The following is a 20177-nucleotide window of genomic DNA, read 5'->3' as shown; positions in this document are numbered from 1 at the left end:
AAGGAACAGTGGATTTGGGTACTGCAACTGAGGTGCCAGAGTACCTAGACTTGTGTTAAGGTACTGTATTATAACTGCTGGATTTCTCTAATTGCTTCCTTCAGGTAGTAAGCATCTATTTATCCCTTTATCATTTGTGGGAGCTGCATGTTTTCTGAGCAATGTGAAGTAAGACCATTAGTTTGGATGCACAGCTTCAAAATGCAGACTATTACTATAGGTTTGAATTCGTTTTACTGTAACATTCTTTTGGTGAGTGGCTGAGCCAGTTCCCATAGAGCTCCAGTTTCTGATGGGCCATTCATCACTGAACTAATTCATGGTACTCTGAGACAAACTGGTTTGTCAGAGTAATTTGATGCCTCCACTGAAGTATGTTTAAACAATGATGCAGAGCCATTTTAATAAGTTTTTTTAAAAGCTGCTACTAAACCAGAGGAAGATAGTCCTTATTTCAGCATTTAACATCATTGTCATTCCTGAGTTTGCAGTGGAGCTTGCATGGCTCCTTTTTATGTTTTATAGTGGAACTCCTTGCCAAGGTTTTGTACTTTACTGAGGTGAAGAGTGTAAACACTGTCTTTGTAGATAAAATACTGCTTGTGCTACATTTTTCTGATTGTAGTGTCCCTGAAAATTTCATTGGAAGCTGCTTCTAGGAATCAGGCTTCTTCCACACCACCAAGGAGGTTTCAGCATGCTTTGAGTGCTGCTAGGCTTAGATCTGGTACTCAGTAGATACAACAACAATATAAACGTTTTTATAACCTATATCTTCTGAAATACTAATAATCTTTATTTCTACAGACAGTGCAGCCCAGATGTGCTGGATGGGAGGTGTTGCTGTTCTTTGCAGCCTGAGGCTTGAATTTCTCTTGCCTGGAGCAATTTTTTTGGGGGGTTAGTTACTGTCCCCTCCTCTGCTCCCAGCTCATAAGGTTGCGCTGCTGTTGTTTTGTGATCTGGTTGATAGGGAGCTCCAAGTCACTTGATACTTCATATTGAGTTTCCCTCCATTATGTTGCTTAAATAATAAACCTGAGCTCTGCTGGTGGAGGTAAGGGATATGAGCCACGTGTGAGGCAGCTTGGAAATTGCTGAGAACCATACATGCCTGCCACCTTTGTGTGCCCTTCAAGGACACTGAAAATTAAGTAGTATGATCTAAAAAATGGTACTTGTGATAAAGAAGGGGGTTGGTAGTATGCATAGTTCTACATTTTCTACCTACAGCCAAGGTATCTCCTTGTGTTTGGGGGCCCTTGCTGACTTTGAGTATTTTGTGACCATTTTTTAAGGTTTTCCTCTATAAATACAAGGTCTTGAAAGTTGCTTTTTCTTTCAGCTATAAATGAGACTTTTGTATGAACATATGATAGATTGACATCCTCTCTCAGGAAAATGCTAAACATCACAGCTTAGAAGGAAACTGTATTTTGTTGATATAAAAAAAAAATCAGTGGTCAGAAGCCTAAAAACTGGCATAGTGGTGTTATAAGTTACTTCGTCTGAAATGTTAGTAATAACAAAGTGACACAGCTTATGTCAGTTTCTCTCACAGATAGCATAAAGATAGAATTTTTGGGGATGTAGCAGTATCCTTTACATTTTTTTCTCTTATCATGGGTATTTCCACAGTGTTGTATGCTTTGAGTGTGAGCTGTGACTACTGATCAGTAATGAAGAAGTATAAAATGTGGGGAAAAGTCTTCTCTTAAAACAGTGTCATTACTTAACTGAGTTTTCTGATACAGAAACTGTCTGCTAGGGCTGTAGTGAAAGAATGCTTAAACTGAGCTCTGTGGTATGAGGCTGGTGGGGGAGCAAGAAGGGTAAAGCTTTGCTGAGTTAATTAATGTTAACAGTTATGAGTTATCTGCAAGATTCACAGTAGATTACGCAGATTGTATTAAGCGGGGTTAATCAGTCCTTTCAGATACTTAAAGGAGCACTGTTAAGCTCTGGCAAGACTGAAAGTTCTTCTTGAGAGAATGTTTGCATGAGCAAGTATGCATATGTGTGTGAATGCATAGCCTGGATTACCATTGATAAGGAAATTCTGCCTAGCAGCTACCACACAGGGATATTGGCTATTTCCTGTTCTGTGTATAGGTGAAATTGTGGCAGCTTTGGAAGCGACTTTTTCCTTTTGTCTCTTTTTGGTCATAACTCTCTTTTGGTGAAGTATTTCCCCTGCTGTGCAGTAAGGAGATCTTTGCTGTCCTGTGATGCTAACTGCTCTTTGAATTGTGGACTCAGTGTGGCTTCATGGCTTTTCAGCATTAATTTTTAATGTCTTTCTCTTGCACATCTGTGAAATAGAATGTGGAAGGTGAGTGGGGTTTGTAAGTGTGTAGGGGGTGAATTCATCGTAAAGAAGACTTTGATAATTGCAGATGTAAAGTCTTGATGTACCACAGCACCTTGTGCTGTGATTTTCCATATTTGTTCAAAGTGTTCATTTTTTTTAAAGCAAGTGTTATAGCAACTATTTTTTGGTGTAAATTCTCAGACTTGAGGTAAGTTGGGTAAATGACCTGACCCTGAAAGACTAACGTTAAATTTTATCACGTATACAGCGTGTCACAGGGTGGTTTTTCGGCCTTTTAGCGGCCTTTTCAGTGTTGTGTGTTTAGGAAGCCACCTTGTTGCTGCTGTGTGGTGTGGGGCAAGATTCCTGATGCTCCTGCTGTTGAGCTGTGGGGACTCCAAATAATTGAATGTGGGGGGACAGGTGCATACAACAAATCACATGGGGCTTCCAGAAGGATTTTGCTTGTTACTGGTCTGAGCCGTTAGAATAATACCGGAGTAGTAGGCGGGAAAAATAGCAGAAACACATATACGCAAAATTCAGTGTACGTGTATCCAGATACATGTGTGTATATCCATTTCTTGTTAGAGGATGGTATTTCTGTTACTGTGGGACGCCCGGAAGGCACGGGCAGCAAGTGAACTTCCGTGAGATGGGGATGGCACAGGAGAGGGCAAGTGCCCCAGTGTCCTGGGATGGATGTCCTGGAGCTGCCCCAGGTCCCCTCCTAGACCCACTTGCTTCGGGTGGACGCTGGGCACTCAGCATCCTGAAGCATCACCGATTTTTACCCTGGCAGCTCCAGGCTGGCAGTTTACGAAGGGATCAATGCCAGCGAGGGGTCTCGGTGGGCTGGGACTGAGGACGAGCCCCTGTCACCTCCCCGCTGGCAGCACGGTGGGTCAGTCAGGGAGGCTGCGCTCGACCCGGCCATTGCCTCTGCTTTGCGCCTGACCTGGCTTGGCCGAGGTGCGAATTGCTGGCAGCAAACTCCGTGAATAGCCCAGTGACAACTGCAAATAACTGTGTTTCCTCTGCGTAGGTACCGTGCCCCCCTCCGAGGGGGACGCAGAAACTTTCCAGATGGAAAGGTTGTTTGCCTTTGAAAACAAATGAACATAGAAAATCTAGAAAGGGAACGATGAGAGCCCAGTGGCTATTTTGAGGACATGGCTTCCTTTCCTTCCCTCTGGTTTTATTCACTGCTAGATTCCGTGGTAATCTTCCTTTTCCTCCTTTATCTCTTCTATTATTCTATTCTATTTCTCTTGTATTTCTTTTATTCTGTTTCTTCTATTGCAACTCAGTGCTAATGGTAAAATTGATTATCACAGTAAATGTTGGGAGTGTTTTCCTTCCAAAGGGTGCGTGGGTTACCTTGAAAAAGTCATGTGAAATTTATTGCAGCTTCTGCACCTGTACAGTGCAAGAAGTGTTGACGGTCTTGAAAATTCTCTGCGTGTTCCCTGCCTGGGGCAATCTGCTAGCTATAAAGAGAAACACCACTGTACGTTTGTGCATGGGAGACCCATCTGACCTGCCTTGAAGCTTCTCCCTTAACTTAAAAAAATTGAGACTATTACTGCAGTGGCAAAGCACCTTGTTGAACTTGTTAATATTGGGTAAATTAAATGATAGTGATAATGCAGTGATACACTGAAGTAATGATGTGCTGGATATAAATTCTGCATTAGAGTAGTTGGAAAGCTTATAACATTAACCTGCAATAATACCTGTTAGAGGTTTTTTAGGAGTATTTGAGAGGGGGGCATGCCTGAACTGCAAGGACTCCACTCTGCATTAATGGTACTGAAGTTTTTAGTGCCCTTGGTAACTGGTTGGTAATGGCAGTTTGCCTACAAGAGACCATCAGGCGGTTGTAGCAGAAAGCACCTGACATAATCAGATGTTTAGCAATTATGGACTCTTTTGTTTCAACTTACAGACCTTCCCAAAAAGCCTTCCCCAGTCACCTCATTTGACCCATAGCACCATACTGTTGGATCAGGCATCCTTGTAGTGTAGAACAGCTTGTTCCCTGTACCCTCTCCTCTTCAGACCAGCTGGAAACTTCCCTCTTCTGTAAATCCTACATGGGTTTTTGCATGGTCACCTGCAAATGCCTCATGGACCCCTCTTGCCCAGGCTGCACTCTCTGTTGCAGTTAGGTAATAAATGATGGCACAGTGACTGTGTGCATGCTTCCTGAAACATTAGTTTGTTGTTCAATACTAGGTTGCATGTAAGCTGCCCAAGCACAAGTTTCAAGCTTGTGTGGAGACTCATGGTTAAAAATCTTTAAATTAGCTTTTGGAAATTAGTCGGTTTAATTTAAACTTAATTGATTTTTTTTCCCTTCATATTTATAAACATGCTCGGTGGAAAAAGTAGGACAAGTGCTGTCACACCAGTTGCTCAGTTCTCTGACAGGTATTCTTCAGGCGCTGTCACAACCATTTTCTTCACTGGAAGAAAAAAAATTGTTCCGGAAACACTGAGTTTCCTGAGTTGGAGACAAAGATTTTCATGCATTTCAAAGTGATCTTAGCAATAACCTAAATGTTTATTCCATAAAATTCCTGTTGGTCATCACTTTGTGAATACTGTCCATGTATTTGCAGTTTGTCAATTTCTAGGTGTCATTTTCTGTGTTGCTCCAGTGCTACCCATTTGTGTCTCTGAAAATGGTTTACCAGTGTAATGTTAATTAAATCTTGTTTGTTCAAGGGAGCATTATCCTGGGAAGACCAAGCATGTTTGTGCTTGTTTCTGAGCCTTTAACTGCCTTATATTTGAGCAGCTCTGAGGATGTTTGGATGTAGTGAAGGCAAGGCATGGAGCCTTTTGCTAACAGAAATATTTTTCTCTGTGAGCTCTGACCCCATGGCAGGCAAGACGGCTGAGACAGTGGGATGTTACCAGCATTAGTAAGAGTGGCAGGGTAAAGCAGCTTGTTTTATTTGGTGACTAAGAGGTAGATCAAAGGTTTTTCATGAGTTCCTGCTTCAAACAGGACATAAGATTTTCAGATTGGTAACAGTCAACTTTGATGTTAGTTTTGCTTCTATTACCCTTAGTCACTGATGAAATTTGACTCATACATTCACATTATAGTTGTTTGCATCTGTTAGGCCTTCTGTTTGCTACTAAAATGTTTTTCATAATACTAGAAATCATGAAATTATCCCATTTTTGTCCCCTCTCTGCTTTATTAATTTTTTCTAGTTTGACAGATTTGTTTTCATATTTAAATTTCAGCTTTGATTTGGCTTTTCAATGTTTTTACTAGAGAAACATCAAAATTATTCCTGTTACACATGCCCCTGTGCCCTCACAGGAGTAACAGTTTGTTTTAGGGTTTTCCCCAAGAAAACACATTCTTTTTAAAGCAATATTCGTACTAATAAATTACAAAAAGTATACGTTTGTGCTACCTAGCTCCTGCTCATTATTTATCTTTGGGAAAGTATGATTGCTATAATGTGTAGCTAGTATTCCTACATCTTCCCATCTTTGACTCCTTATTTCCTTTACTTTTGACTGCTGCTTTTTCAGGAGTTGTGTCATAATTGTCAGTCTGGTGGTTGCCTGCTTCTTTAGAGTCTTGGCACATTTTCAAAGCCTGGACCCCCACTGCAGTGTTGAAGTTGCAATACAGATCTTTAGTTCTGAACCTCTCTTAAGTAAGCCTCACAACTTGCCATATTGTTGCCTTGGGTTGAATAAGTTTGGTCTTCTTCGTGGCATATAGCAATTGCGTTAGGAAATCCAGTGTATTTTATGTGAACTGGTATCATGTGCCCAGTTAGGTGTTTGCTGTGTATGTTTTATATAAACACATAAGCCTCCCAAGATTTAGAAATGCTTGTGATAGGAGAAATGGCAAAATGTAATAGGAGAAATGCTTGTAATAGGAGAAATGGCAAAAAACAGATCTTACACATAGTCTTCCTTAGAGAAGCTTTAATTGTGTTGGTGTTTGTTGCTTGATAACAAGCTCTATTATAATATAATTGTTTTCACTCCAGTGATCAAGGGCAGTGGAGCAGAGTTTGTACCTCAGAGCTCTGCATGGCTAATGTGTTTGTGTTTTGGTATCAGGCTTCAGTGTTAAGCTTAAATACAGTTGCTCAGTTTTAGAGTTTGATGTGAAACTTTTTGATTATCCCAATAAAATATGTCCAGTGTATGGGAAAAACTGACTTCCTTTTAAAACAAGTGAGTGTGTGCTGGGTGCTGAGTTTCAGGGAATTTAGTGGTGCTTTAAGTCTATTCTGATGGCCTATGGTGGTTTTTTACTGTGTTAAGGTGAATTTGGTCCTTAGAGACCACTGTAGATTAGCTGGAAGTGTGTTCAACAGATGGGTTGCATTTTAGCTGGTTAGATTTGTAATGTCAAGTGACAAGCCTTTAACACAGAACATTGCATACTCCCTGTTACTGCATAAACCACCTCAGGACAAATCTAAGATGAAATAAAATACAAGTCAAGAGTAATTTGTCAGGACACTATTACAAACATGTGTACTCACTGGCACATAATTTGAAAAGAGAAGTTGAGGATAAATCAAATAGGTTGTTTATTTGCAGCAAAAGTAGATAAATTAGTCAAAGGTGCTGTTGGCAATAAAAGCAGGAAAACACAGTGCTCCACAATTGGATTTTCTACTCTCTGGGTCAAATCAATATTGCCACTAGCCACAACCACAGGGCTGTATGTTTTATTAACAGAGATTATTCAACCTGGAGTTAGTGAAACTAGGATAAAAAATCCACTGCTATACATGCCATTGTTCAGAAGTAAATGTACACTTTTGTATTTAGAGTGATTAAAAAAATAAAATTTGTGTGACTGATGTGTGTTAGTCTGTCCATTATTTATTCCACTAAAATAGAAGTAAAACTGTGTCCTATAAAAGTACCTTTATTTAAGTACACAGATTTTTTTGTGATATGAACAATGTGCATTGTGAACAATTTCATCTTAAAGCAAAATGTGTTTATCAGGACTTGTTTTGCTTCCCATGCCCTCTGATATTTGGAGAGATGTAGTTCCCTCCAGCCAGTTCATAAAGCAGTGAGAATGTACATGGTGAATCATATTATAGCCACAGAATCTTATTTTCATTTCCTTCCTCCATTGCTTGTTACTTTCCCCCCCCAGCTTGTTAGTAGTTTACTGAACTTGGGTATATATAACAAGTTCTTTGTTCCAGGGATGCCTCACTGTTTGTAGAGCTCCAGTGGATGAGATTTTGCTCCTGGATGGGACCTCTGCACCACCTGAATACAAATAACAAAACCTGAGCAATGAATAGGGTGCATGGTTATGCCTGGGTCCTTCTGAGTATTTTGAGAGGTTTTATGTGATAGTCTATTATATGCCATCCAAATCTCATATGTGTAATTTTTAAAAATAAAATCTGTTCTTACATGGTGTACTTACACACTGATAACAGTTTTGTCATTTAGTTGGCTGTCTGCACCCTGCACAGACTGAGCACAATTAAGACTAGGTATGATTCCTTCACATTCCCTCCCACTGAGATTCCAGTCTACAATTGTCAGAACAGATTATTTTCAGCAGATGAGGCCACAGTTATTTTAGTGGCTTTTGGGTTTCTACTTGAAGGGTCTTTAGAAATGTGCTTTGTAATTTGCTGGTTTTCAGAAGGAAAAAAAAATCCATTTAAAGACAGCTAATCCTCTAGTCCATCACATAACGAATACAATTGTTGCAGAGATGAGCAAAGTTCTTAATCAAATTTTGTCATGTATATAATGTGTTGGCAGGGAAACAATACTGAGTCACATACATACATGGTGTCATCAGGCCTGCTTGCATGGTAAGATGTACATGAAAAACATGTCAATAAACCATTTGTGTTTCACTTCCTTGTAATTTCTGGCAACAACTTGTTTCATCTTGTCTAATCTTTTGTAAGACCCTGCCATACAGCTCACAGAATCTTGCTGTGATTTCTCTGTCACCATTAATAACTCCTCAGATAATTACAGCAACCCCCCCAAACTTTATGAAGCTTACATCTGTTGGAAGACAAATATATTTTTTGTCTAAAATATAATGTCTTTGTAGGCTGAAAATAGCTTTTCATTATTATTTTAATACAAAACTGGGAACTTTGAAAAAAAAAACAACTTAAAAAGCAACCCTTGTGTCACAAATTGCTGTTTAAAATGTGTTTATTTTAAAGCTTGTTCATTAGCATGTTTGCTCTTCCTTAGAATTCTGATTCCAGAAAAAAATTTAGGTTTGATTGTCCCTTGGAGTGCACTTTGCCTGGGAAATGCAGCTCCCAGCCTTTGTGGCAGCATCCAAAGGCCCTTAAAATGTATAGGGGCAAAGCTGGCACCCCATCCTGCTGCTAGGGGGCTTTGGGCTGGTGCAGATGGCCACTGATTCCTGCTGAGACCTTCTCTGAGGATTGAGTGCTTCACCAAACATTTCCCACTCCAAGGATGTTTGTGAGATCAGATCCATACTGAGGTTATCAGAGTAAGGTGTTGCCTGTGCTGCACAGATAGGACTATTCTTTCCTCCCCTGTTGGCCTGAGTTGCAGATAAAATGTAAGCCAGATTCCCTGGCTAGGTACTGTTTGCTTTTGCTGGTATAAATAAAGCTGATGATGGTTTTTCCTCATGGGCATTTTAAATAGGAAAGCACCATTTGGCTCCCAGTCAGCTGGGCAATTAGCATTTTATAGCTAAGCAATATACTTAAATGGAATTGCTTGGCTTGAGCATTGAATTACAATGACTGTTAGACTGCCTCTCTCCTTACATAATTTATTTAGTACTGCTTCTTGTTTAGGATTCAGGCAGAGGTTAATTTAATTCTGCATGAGAAACTAGTAGTTACTCTACATTAATGCTGTGCTGTATGGTAATGCAGGGAAAGGTTTTTTTGTAAAGCTTGTGTTTGCTGGGTCTCTCAGCCATGGAAAGGACAATTTTACCTACTCCTTTCCTAGCAATTCATTCATTGCAAGAGCTGTTGGCACACTTAAATTGGGACTAAAAAAGTGCATCCAAGAATAATACCTTAAGACCATTTTATTCCATGCTGTTGTTGCATGTGTATTTTTAAGAAGCAAATATATATTGAAGTACAGTATGGGCCAAGGAGACTTTGTTCCTACAAAATTACAAGAGGCCCACTTAGCCTGTTACAGGTAAATAGAATGTTGATATGTGACCATGGAGACTGCGAGGCAGTGGAAGCTCTGCATCTCTGCTGAGGATCTGAGGCAAAGAGCAAACATCCGGTGTGGGTGATCTTGGAGGGATAAGAAGAGGATGCAGAATATGCCTCAGCACTCCAGGAATGATTAGAAACTTTCACATGGAGGGAATGAATGTGTTTATTCATGCATTTAGTAAGCCTAAATGCTTAATTTGGTGCTTAGAATTTTATCCTTAATCTTGTATGTGTCTTGATTTTTCCTAAGGCCCTTGACTGTCTGAATCAATGTGGAGGAATTTTGGCTTTATTTTGTCTTAAGCTTCTTTTTAAAAAAGTGATTGCAAAGAGCTTGCAAATGTCAGGCAAGTTCATAGCAGGGGCTTAGACACCAGAAGGCTGCTGAGAGAAACAGCATTAATATTTGTTTAACCTTAGGATTTCTAGGTAACTCACTGATATTTCTTGGTGTACCAGTCCTAGATGCTTCCAGCAAAGCTTACCTGTGGCTTAGGCAGTGTCCCTCTTGTTCCTGGGGCACCACAATTGTCCCAGCCAGCTTCAGGCTCCATGTCTCTGTGAGCAAACACCGCAGTCGAGGTCTGAGCACACAGTGTGACCTTCCTTGAGAAGCCCTCCCTGGCAATACAGGGCCATGTAACTGATTGCTCAAACCTTTGTGGGCTTTATCTACTGAGTTTGGGTGCCTGGCTCAAGAAGTGTAAGACTTGGCTGCTGATCCTTATATTTTGTGATCGTGGTGTTGGATGTACTACCTAGAAGTCTCCATTCTTGCAACCGTTACTGCTGTCAAAAGACATTGGACAAATCTCCTCAAGCTTAAAATATCCTGTTCTTTGGGTGAGGAGCATTTCAGAAACCTACAGGCACTGCACTGAGCACTGACAGGGCTTTGTTTAGATTCCCTAAAAAACCCTTCTGATACCAACATTATTTTCTCACAAACTGTAGTCTGAGGGAGGTGGTTGCTGACTTGCAGTAGCTGGCTTCTGAGTTGGTTAAGCTGTAAACCTGGCAACTCAGTTTCTAATGGTTTTAATGATCTGGGACATTTTTACCATGTGTTGTTGTAACCTTTACTGTTTTAACCAAGCTTTAGTTGTGCTGTAAAAATGATTACAAGGCCTCTCAGTGGAGGAATTAGACTTTTTGCTTGTACAGTTGCTCTCCAGGGTGCTCTGGATTGCTGTAGGCTATTTGAAATGTTTGAAAACCCTGCTTCCCTCTCCAGCAGCTCCTGCCTGGATGTGTTGCCCCTAGCCATGCTGGTTGCCTGAGGCAGAAGGATTTGCACACACCATTTGTGCCTCTGCTGCAGTCTTACAGCTGTGTTTGATTTCAAGCATAACATTTATATCTAATACAATAATACAGCTTGCTGCCCCTGTGGGGGAATGGGCCATTTTATCTACTGTTTCTTTTTTTGTCCAGGTTAAGCCAATGGCCAGGGTAGCTGTACCCTGGGAGATGGTTGGGTCCACAGGGCCCTTTGACTCTTAGTGCCAGCTCACAGGCTGGAAACAGCCCAGCTCCCTGCCTGAAGCCAGAGTTTGAATTCATGGGGTCTTCAAGGAGGAATTATAAGATCTGAGGGGAGCTGAGAGGCCAGGCTGAGGCACAGCGTTTTACTTGTGTAAAATGTTTTTATTGTGTGATAATCTGTGTTATTACTGCTTCAGAGAAGGAAAACAAGAAAACATTGATAAATTATAGAAGTTGAAGAGTTCCTGATGTGCTTTTAGGTGAGGAGGATGTTAGTTCTATTTCCAGATGTGGGATCTTGGGCAATCAATCTGACATGTGGTCACATCATCTTTGTCAGTCACTGAGTGTCAGCTCAGCTTCACTGACTTTCTGGGGTTTCAATCTGGACAAAATCTGAGTTAAATTCATCAGTGTGGAGCTTTCCCTTGGCATGTTTTATCTCGTGCTTGTGATTGTGTGAGTGGATGGTTCACTGGTACATTGGTTCGCAGATGATAATTTATGAAACTGAAGTAACTCTGTTTCTCTGATTTGCTTTCCTGAGCTTGAAAATAGGTAGCAGGGGCATTGACCTTCCTGTATAAAGTGTTGAGCTCTGCTGGTGAGCTGCACTGTAAGTCAGGTGTTATCATCACAAGCACTAATCTGAAGGCAAAAGCTTTTAGAATAATACAGATAATTATCTGTTTAATTATTTTACTTTAAAAATAAACGGGTCAGAGTGTCATGTCTTGCAACAATCAGAATCTTTCACTCTTCCAGGCTTGGGGCCATTTCAGCTTCTATTCAGTGACTGTCAGATTCTTGCCAGAAGATACTGAGCTCAGACAATTATGAGAGAGTTCAGTCATGGTTGTGTTGGGTGGTATACTCAAATAATTTTGCAGGAGGAGCTCATGGGAATGTTGACAGCATAAAGGTTAGCAGCAATGTCTTTAGTGTCTGCCAGTTAAAAAGCTACAGATCTGATGGTTACACAAAGACAACGCGAATTCCTTATGCATTCCTGCCTCAGTGCTGCTCCACGTGGTGGGTGACTGGAAGCAGAATTCTTTCTCCTCTTTTTTGCCATGGAAATTGCTGGATAAAGCTCAATACTTCAGTATATGCAAAGTCTAATTTTTTTTTTTTGTTTAAAGCCTCAGTGCCGTGCTGTGTTGTCATAGCACATGTTGCAGTCCAGCCATGTGCTCTTACATCCAATAGATTTTGCACCTGTTACAGTAAACAAACTTTGTTTAATGTGTCTCAAATGCCCAAAATAGCTAATGAGTCAGCCAGTGTTTGGTCTGCAGTAGCCAAGCTTCACATTACATAAAGGACTATAGAATCTTTTTCCTTAACAGCTCCAGAAATCCTATTAGCTGTGACACAGATATTTCTACTTTATCCAACAAGAAATGTGTTTTGGTATGGATCAGAAGAAAAAAAATGAAATGTGTTCTGTCCAAAACATTTTTTTAAATATGCACTCTGATTGCTTATCAAAGGCTGCAGGCTCTCTAAATTATTTCCTCCTTCAATCAGGCTTAATTTTGCTCCTGTGGTATAACTTTAAAAGCAGAGAAATAACAATGGGTAGCTGGGAGGGGAAGTGTCAGGGTGAATGGGTGATTGTTTCAGGAAGTGTGTTACTTTGCTGCACTGTGGTGCTTTTTCCCCTGGTCTGAATGCTTTGCAAGTATCAATGCTGTGCCCTTCCAGTGGCCTGGGGGTAGTCTGGGAAGTGGAGACAAGCCGGAAAAAGGCACCTGCCAAACATTTGGTTGAATTGTATCTGTGAACTTTTGTTTCCTAAATCTCAGCACAGTGGTTCAGTCATACAACTGTTTTCCTCCCCATCTTTTTATGTGAACTAAAAACCCACCTGCAAAATGTTTTATCCAGATCATCACAAGTGGGGGTGCTGGAAACTGCAAGTCAAAGCTGACAACTGTACTGCTCTGCTCTTCGTTTCTGGGCTGCATGGCTGGTTGTATTACTGTACAGAATCCCCTTTGCAATGTATTTATTTGAGCAACTTCAGACGTTGTACCTGCCCCAGGGCTTATAGCCTTTCTTCCCCCTTAAACCATTCTGTGATTTCAGAACAGCTTCAGACAGATGCTCATTCAGATGTTCAACCTGATGTACATCTCCCTTCTGTCATCTCCCCCAAAATAAAATGACCCTTAATTATGTAATGAACATAATTTAATTCTGTTTTACTCCTGATTAAAAACAATGCAAATAAATCTAGAACTTTATATCCAGCTTCTCTGGGCAGTGCCAGATGCCTGGTCGAGTGCTTTTCCCTACACCCACTTCCCCAGCCCATCCTTAAATTTTCAGACCCATGAAATAATGTGACCAATTATTTGAGTTACTCAGACTTCACAGAGTGGCTTAGGTATGTTTGAACCAGCTGCATTTATATGCCCTGAACCATGGCAGCAGCTGTATGTTGCACATCAGATGAATACAGGTCATGCCTGGGGTAAAGGCATGAATGATTGGTGTGCCTGGCATGGTCATGCATTTATCCTGATTAGTGCCATGGGACCCTTTAAGTTCCATATTAGCCATTGTTAAAAGAAAGTGATTAGTCTGTGTTAGCTCTGCAACCTGATGCTATCTTCAAATAGTGATTCCTCTCTCAAGTGGGGCTTCCTCTTGTGACCTCTGACCTAGCAGTATGTTAAAAGCTTTGTAACTGATGGAGCTTTGTATTCTTTGTGGTGGAATTGATTTGGATTCCTTCACACTGAACTTTGTCTGTTGTTCTCTTTTGTTTAGGAGGTCCTTCAGCAGCTGATTGTAATGAATTTACCAAATGTTTTAATGATTGGCAAAGATCCTCTTTCTGGTGAGTAGTTCATTGGGTTCTCCATCCTCCTCCTCTGTACTACTAAATAAAGTCTGTATTTTTTTTTTTTGTCTTCTTAAACAATTCTGTAATTCTGTTCTAACTAAGTAGGAAAACACTTTAAAGATTGCAGCCCTTAACACTAAACTATGTCCCTAAGCACCACAAATGTGTCTTTCAAATACTTCCAGAGATGGTGATTCAACCACTTCTCCAGGCATCCTGTTCCAATCCTTGACCACTGTTTCAGTTAGGAATTTTTCCTAGTATCCATAAGAGTATTCTTAAGCCTCCCCTGGTGTAACTTGAGGCCGTTTCCTCTTGACCTATTGCTTGCCATGTGGGCAAAGAAACCAACCCCCACCTTGCTACAACATCCTTTCAGGTAGTTGTAGAGAGCAATAAAGTCTCCCAGAGCTTCCTTTTCTCCAGACTAAATACCCCCAGCTCCCTCAGCAGCTCTGTGTCAGACTAATGCTCCAGGCCCTTTCGCAGCTCCATTGCCCTTCTCTGGACACAATTCAGCACCTCAATGTCTCTCTTGTCCTGAGTGGCCCAGAACTGAGCACAGGATTTGAGGTGTGACCTCAGCAGGGCCAAGGTGGTGCCCTGGTCTGTGCCTTGGTCCTGCTGGCCACACCATTGCTGACACAGGCCAGGATGCCATTGGCCTTCTTGGCCACCTGGGCACAGCTGGCTCATGTTCAGCTGCTGTCAGAGGGCACCCCCAGGTCCTTTTGCACAGGGCCTCTTTCTAACCACTCTGTCCCCAGCCTGTAGCGATGCCTGGGATTGCTGTTGATCCAAGGGCAGGACCTTTTTACTGCTTGGAACCTCATACCACTGCCTCAGCCCATGGATCCAGCCTGTCCAGATCCCTCTGCAGAGCCTTCCTGCCCTCCAGCAGATCAACACTCCCACCCAATTTGGTGTCATCTGCAAACTTACTGATGGTGCCCTTGATCCCCTTGTCCAGATCATTGATAAAGACATTAAACAGGGCTGGCCTCAGTACTGGGCACTGGGGAACCCCACCTGTGACTGGCCACCAGCTGGATTTAACTGTTTGGACTGAGAGTTGCTCCTAAGGGACTCTGGCAACCAGTCTCCTAAACAGGCCATAATACAAACATGACTTTTAATAAACTGTGTGTATTTGTAGGCAAACTACAAGTATTTGAGCATCTCTGAATCTCACAACTTCATGTATCTAGGATGTAACACTGAGGTATTTATATACCTGTACATATAAATATACATGTGTATTTCCATGTGATGCATATGTACGTGTGATGAGTGAGTTCTTGCCAAAGCCAGAAGAGCAGCTGTTTGTTTGTTTGCAAGTTGTGTCCCTTCACCCCTTACTGCAAGTGGCCCAGGATGTAGTCTGCCATGGCACAAAGATGTGCTGTCCTCCAGGTGTTCTGTGTGCCTGTATAATGAGTTTAGTTTTTGCTGTATATATACACACCAGAGTCTTGCAGAATTGCCTGAAGGTGTGAAGGAAATGTTGCAAATGAAATGTGAGAAGAAATATGAGAATGGAGAGAAAAATACATATATGGAAAAACCAGGAAAAAGTGAGGAAGAGAATGGACAAAAAGAAAAACATTTGTCTGACTGTCTTGTTTAGACAGTGATATGTTGCACAAAGTATCACATCAGAAGTAAGGTGGAAGCCAGTAAGCTCATGTCCAGAGTCCAGTGCTTTTGGTGAGACAAAAGAAAGCAAAAACCTGAAAATTGAGTTGACTTCTTTGAAACGCATACCCAAAATGGAAAGTTTTGTTTCTGTGTTTCTTACTTTTTTTTCTTTTTGCATGCCCATTCTTTCTCTCCCTAAGCCCAGTGCTAGTGCCAAGGACGTTGTATTTGTTTTTACCAAAGAAGGTAAACTGAATGAAACCTCTCAGCAGTGATGGAGAATCACATGCTAATCAGCATCTCCAGAATAAACAAATGGCAGAAACCTTGGCAGAAGATTCTATTTTGCTGCTCTTAGGAGCTGTAGAGTGTATATGTACAAAAAAGCATTTGTCAGAAAAGAATATTAGCCAGTGTTGAACCCCTGAATCTCATAGTCTTGTTACTTGTTACATAGTCGTGTAAAAATCAAACTGAGAGTAAGAAATCCACTTCTTCAGCAAGCAGAATAAAGTCTGCAGGTGTTAATTGAGCTGCACAGGCTACTGTTATGGGCAGAGAAGAAAGTCAAAAGACAAGAGCTTTGTTCTTGTCAGTCATATGGGCACTGGGCTCCGTAGCATCAGGAGTGCTTCTGAATAGGAGTGTCTGGGCCAGCAAGGCAGTATCTCTGCTGGCTAAGTGTCAATGGGAAAGGCTGGCTGGTTTCTTGTCACAGCCATTCCTGAGTAACAGCTGGCAGGAGACTCATGATATGGTAAATACAGTTTTGGTTCCTGGGAAAATGCACATTTGAAAGCTGTCCTGTATTCAGCTATAATTTGCTATCATTGGCCTGCTGGCTTTTGTCAGCGCCTCAGATCTCTCTTTGATGAAAGTCCCTGTGTCTCTTGTAGGAAAGACACTTGGTCATACATGTGTTGCTGTCTTCTAGGTCCTTTAATTACAGTGAGAAAACTTTCTTCTCTTTCTGAGATCTTTTAAAAAGTGGTGGTTTGGTTTTTTTTTTGTTGTTTTGTTTTCTTTGGGGAGGGTATGTTTGGTTTTTTTTTTTCAATGTGATCTTTCAAAATTTATTTTCCCCATTGCTGACTTATCACTGGCATTATTTGGACAGAACATGAGAAGAAAGATAAAAAACGTAAAAATGTAACTTCTGGATTATAACGTCTAAAACTGGTGGGGTATGTGTACAAAAACCCCCAAATTTCTTGTCGTATTATCTAACAACTGTGGAGAACCAGTCCCAGCTTAGACACAACAGACTAGGTGGTGAGCAAAGGAAGACACCAGATGTGTTTGCTTTAAAGAATGTACTTAAGGAGGAGAGTGTCTGAAAAACTCATCTTAATCTTAGTGTTGGGCAGGCATTCACTGGTAAGATGTGCAGGGGACGTGGTCAGAGAAGTGCAGAACTGGAACTTCCCTCAGGAAGAAGAACCTGGCTGAGAGCTAATGGGAAGCTCAGAAAGGGGGAACAGGAATGAGGTGGCTGAGGCAGAGGGAGTAAAGCTGATGCAAAAAGCTGAATGGAGGAATAGGCTGTGATGATCAGGTGATGATGTCTTTGTTACTGTCTGTGCAGAGAGGAGTCAGAGGAATGCAGGAACTCTTGGGAGGGGGAAACACAAGCAAAACAAAGATATTCTCTCTTTCTTAGTGAGGCAGTGATGAAATCCCAGTTTTGCCTTCCCAATCCTTTAGCTAAGTTATCTCACAGAAGGGTCCCTCTTGATCAGAGGAAGAAGAACCAATCCCATGGTCACATTCCTGGAACAAATCCAGCATTGCTTTGTACTGTTTCAGCTGGGAAGTCTCTTAATGACTGTATTGTCTCCACAGGTCCAAGACCAGAGAGCCATTAGATGTGATGCACTGTGTAAAATTTCAGTGACTTATTTCTTGTAACAAGCCTGTGTGATGTTTTGCTATGCACACTTTTCAGGAATTTTACTTTTGCCTTCTAAAACACAGTCAAAAGGGTGTTACAGGCATTAAATGATAAACTGAACAGCTCTGAGGCTGTGAATGCTGTTCTTACCATTTAGCTTCCATTTGGCACTCACCAGTTGGGACTGCTGAGGGCTTCTGCAGCTCTGCTTTAAACATGAGATTATTGGAAAAACAGAACTGCCATCACAAAAAATGCAGTAGCACTTGGGCTTTTGCATAGGAAAAGGTACATGTCTGCTGGGTTTGTGAGCTTTATTTACTTGCTTTCATGTCCTCTAAACAGTTCCAGGTCATGGCAAATTTACCTACTTTATTTGTCTAAGGGCATAAAAATAGCAGAAATATTTGTTAGAATATTAAGGCTTGACTCTGTTCTAGAATATAGGGAGCTAAAAATAAACTTGAAAGTTTAATTAAAGGATTTAAAAAAATTTTCCCAGGAATTTGACTTGCAGAATAATGCAGCTGATGTCAGAGGATTTATTCTCTTCACTGCACTGTGTGGTAGACAGCTACTACCATTAAATTTAATCTTAATTTCTGTCTCTCCTCAATTCTTTTTCTCGCTGAACAGCTTTTTCAATTCATTACTGCACCACAAATCCCCCTGTGTTCAATAAGAGAATCATCAGCCTACTTATCATCTATGACATTGCTGTAATCACTTCTTCCATATTATGTCTGGTTTTAGCATGCCTTATAAATGGCCCCTCATTCATGTGGCCACATGGGGAATATCAGTAATGGTTGGGAACCTCAATTTAGATACATTTAAAAAATTCTCCATTTCTGGACGTTCTTAATTTTACACAGCTAGTGAGTGTACTTGGAAATATGTGGCAGTTAATCTTTTGGAGCAGACATAATCATGAGAGGGGAGAGATTTTAGCTTGTTTAAGATCAAGGATGGAAATGAGGTTTTACTTGCCTAAAATAGGCTCATTTCTGTCCCTTCAGAGAACTTTGCTATTTATATGCACTTTTCAAATCCCATGTTAAGTTTGTGAATGAGAGGACCCCAAAGTCCCTGCTAACAAGTACCTATAGAAATCTAGTTTTCATTAATATTGTAAAAGTGTACTCTCACTTGGGTATGTTTCATGTGTGGTTTCCTTCCTCATTTTGTTTCACAGTCCTCCAGAGTCACAGCGGTTCATAAAATACCAAGTTTATAACAAAACACTGCCTCAATAGTGTAAATTTAGCATTCAAACTTTTCTCACTGAGGATCTTGCTGGGAAAACAGCACTTGCATGTTTCACCCTCCCCACATTCTCTGCACACCCTCCAGCTGCTGCATGTGGCACTCCCTCTCCTGCACTGGATGGAGTAACATCAGAGTAGAAGTATGGAGAAACTGGCAGCACATGCCCAAAATTGCACTTACTTGGACTCCCTTGTTCCCATTTCCTCTGATATCTTCCCATCCCCCCTTCATTTTTATCATTGTTTGTGTTCTCTCTGTGCCTTGATCCTCCTTTTTTTGTTGTTGCATCTCCTAATCCCTGTGCCCGCCTTCTCCCTGAGTGCTGCCATCTGTTTCCCAGCCTCCAGCCCCATGAGGGCAGAGGGATCTTGTGGCTCTGGCACAGGGAGGCTCCCAGGCTGCACAAGTGGTGTCTGGGCTTTCCCTGCCTTTGTTTTCCAGGAAACCTGCTGGCCCTCCCTCTCTCACGGCTGGGAGCACGTGGGCTTGCTCCAGGTGCCTGGCTGTCTCCCTTGCGGCACAAACACGGGGCCTGAGAAGCAACTGCCCTGGAATTTTGAGAAAAGGAATAAAAAAACCTGTTTATTTCTTAATTAGCACTTTTCTGTTTAAGAGATAGTTTGACTCTTGTCCCTTTATCTTGTGGGTACCTCTCTGCAAGGAGCTACCCTAGACAGAAATGTTTGTGTCCCAGGTCTCAGGAGGACAGTGTCGTGGTGAGATCAGCTGATAAGCACTAGTAGACTTAGACTTTCTTCCCAGCTGTCTGGGAAGGATTTGTGGCATCCCAGCAAGCCAGCAGAGGGGAGACAGCACGTTCCTGCTTATGAGATTGCACAAGGAACTTTACCATCTTATAAATGGGTGCAAATCAAGCTTTTTGAAAAATATGAGAACTGTTTAGAAGGCATGATTGAATCAGGGATGAAGGTCACTTGTCTTTCTTTAGCATTCATTGCAGGACAGAGGCACTGTCTGGAGTGCAGAACTTCAGTCCAGCACTCTGTAATACTCCTAGAAGTGCTTCTGACTCACTTTGTCAACCTGGGCATTCCACTGAAGTGTGTGGTAGCTCAGCTCTCCTGTGGATGAGATGAAAGGATAGAGGGGTAATTAATCCCTTCCTGGCTTGTTTTGAAGTTTAATTGAAAACTCTCTCTAAAGCACTTTAGGTTGGTAGAGAGGTTTTTCATACTCGTACCCTATTTTTGCTAAGAATCTTCTGTAAATAGTGTTATTGTACAAGGCTTTAAAATGTTCTTCAAACCTAGCTTGAGAATGAGTGATCTGGGAGTGCCTTTATGTCAACAGTCTCCTCCCCATGGGAAACAACTTCTGAATGAAAGCCCAAGGAATGGAACTTCCAATCACACATGATCTTCTGAAACACTTGTGTGGCCTTAGAAGTGCTTCTAGTGGGTAGTACAGACTCACTTTTATTACATGATGTAGCTTGTCTGCCAAGCATAGAAAAATTTATTGGAAAGGAAACCTTGGAATAATCCT

The 20177-nt window shown here is 41.4% G+C and overlaps 1 protein-coding gene across 2 annotated transcripts in view; it reads left to right on the top strand.

Annotated features, from left to right (window-relative positions):
- Positions 1 to 20177, top strand: part of CCDC88C (coiled-coil domain containing 88C) — a 95687-nt gene that overhangs the window by 23989 nt on the left and 51521 nt on the right. For both annotated transcript variants that reach the window (XM_058806767.1, XM_058806766.1), the window contains exon 4: positions 13798 to 13867. In XM_058806767.1, the coding sequence (XP_058662750.1) occupies positions 13798 to 13867 (70 nt within the window). The remainder of the gene's footprint in view (positions 1 to 13797; positions 13868 to 20177) is intronic.

The sequence above is a fragment of the Ammospiza caudacuta genome, chromosome 6 (genome assembly GCF_027887145.1).
Source record: "Ammospiza caudacuta isolate bAmmCau1 chromosome 6, bAmmCau1.pri, whole genome shotgun sequence".
NCBI classification, from domain to species: Eukaryota; Metazoa; Chordata; class Aves; order Passeriformes; family Passerellidae; genus Ammospiza; species Ammospiza caudacuta.
Note: the sequence above shows the minus strand (reverse complement) of the source record. Positions and strands in the feature narration are given on the sequence as shown.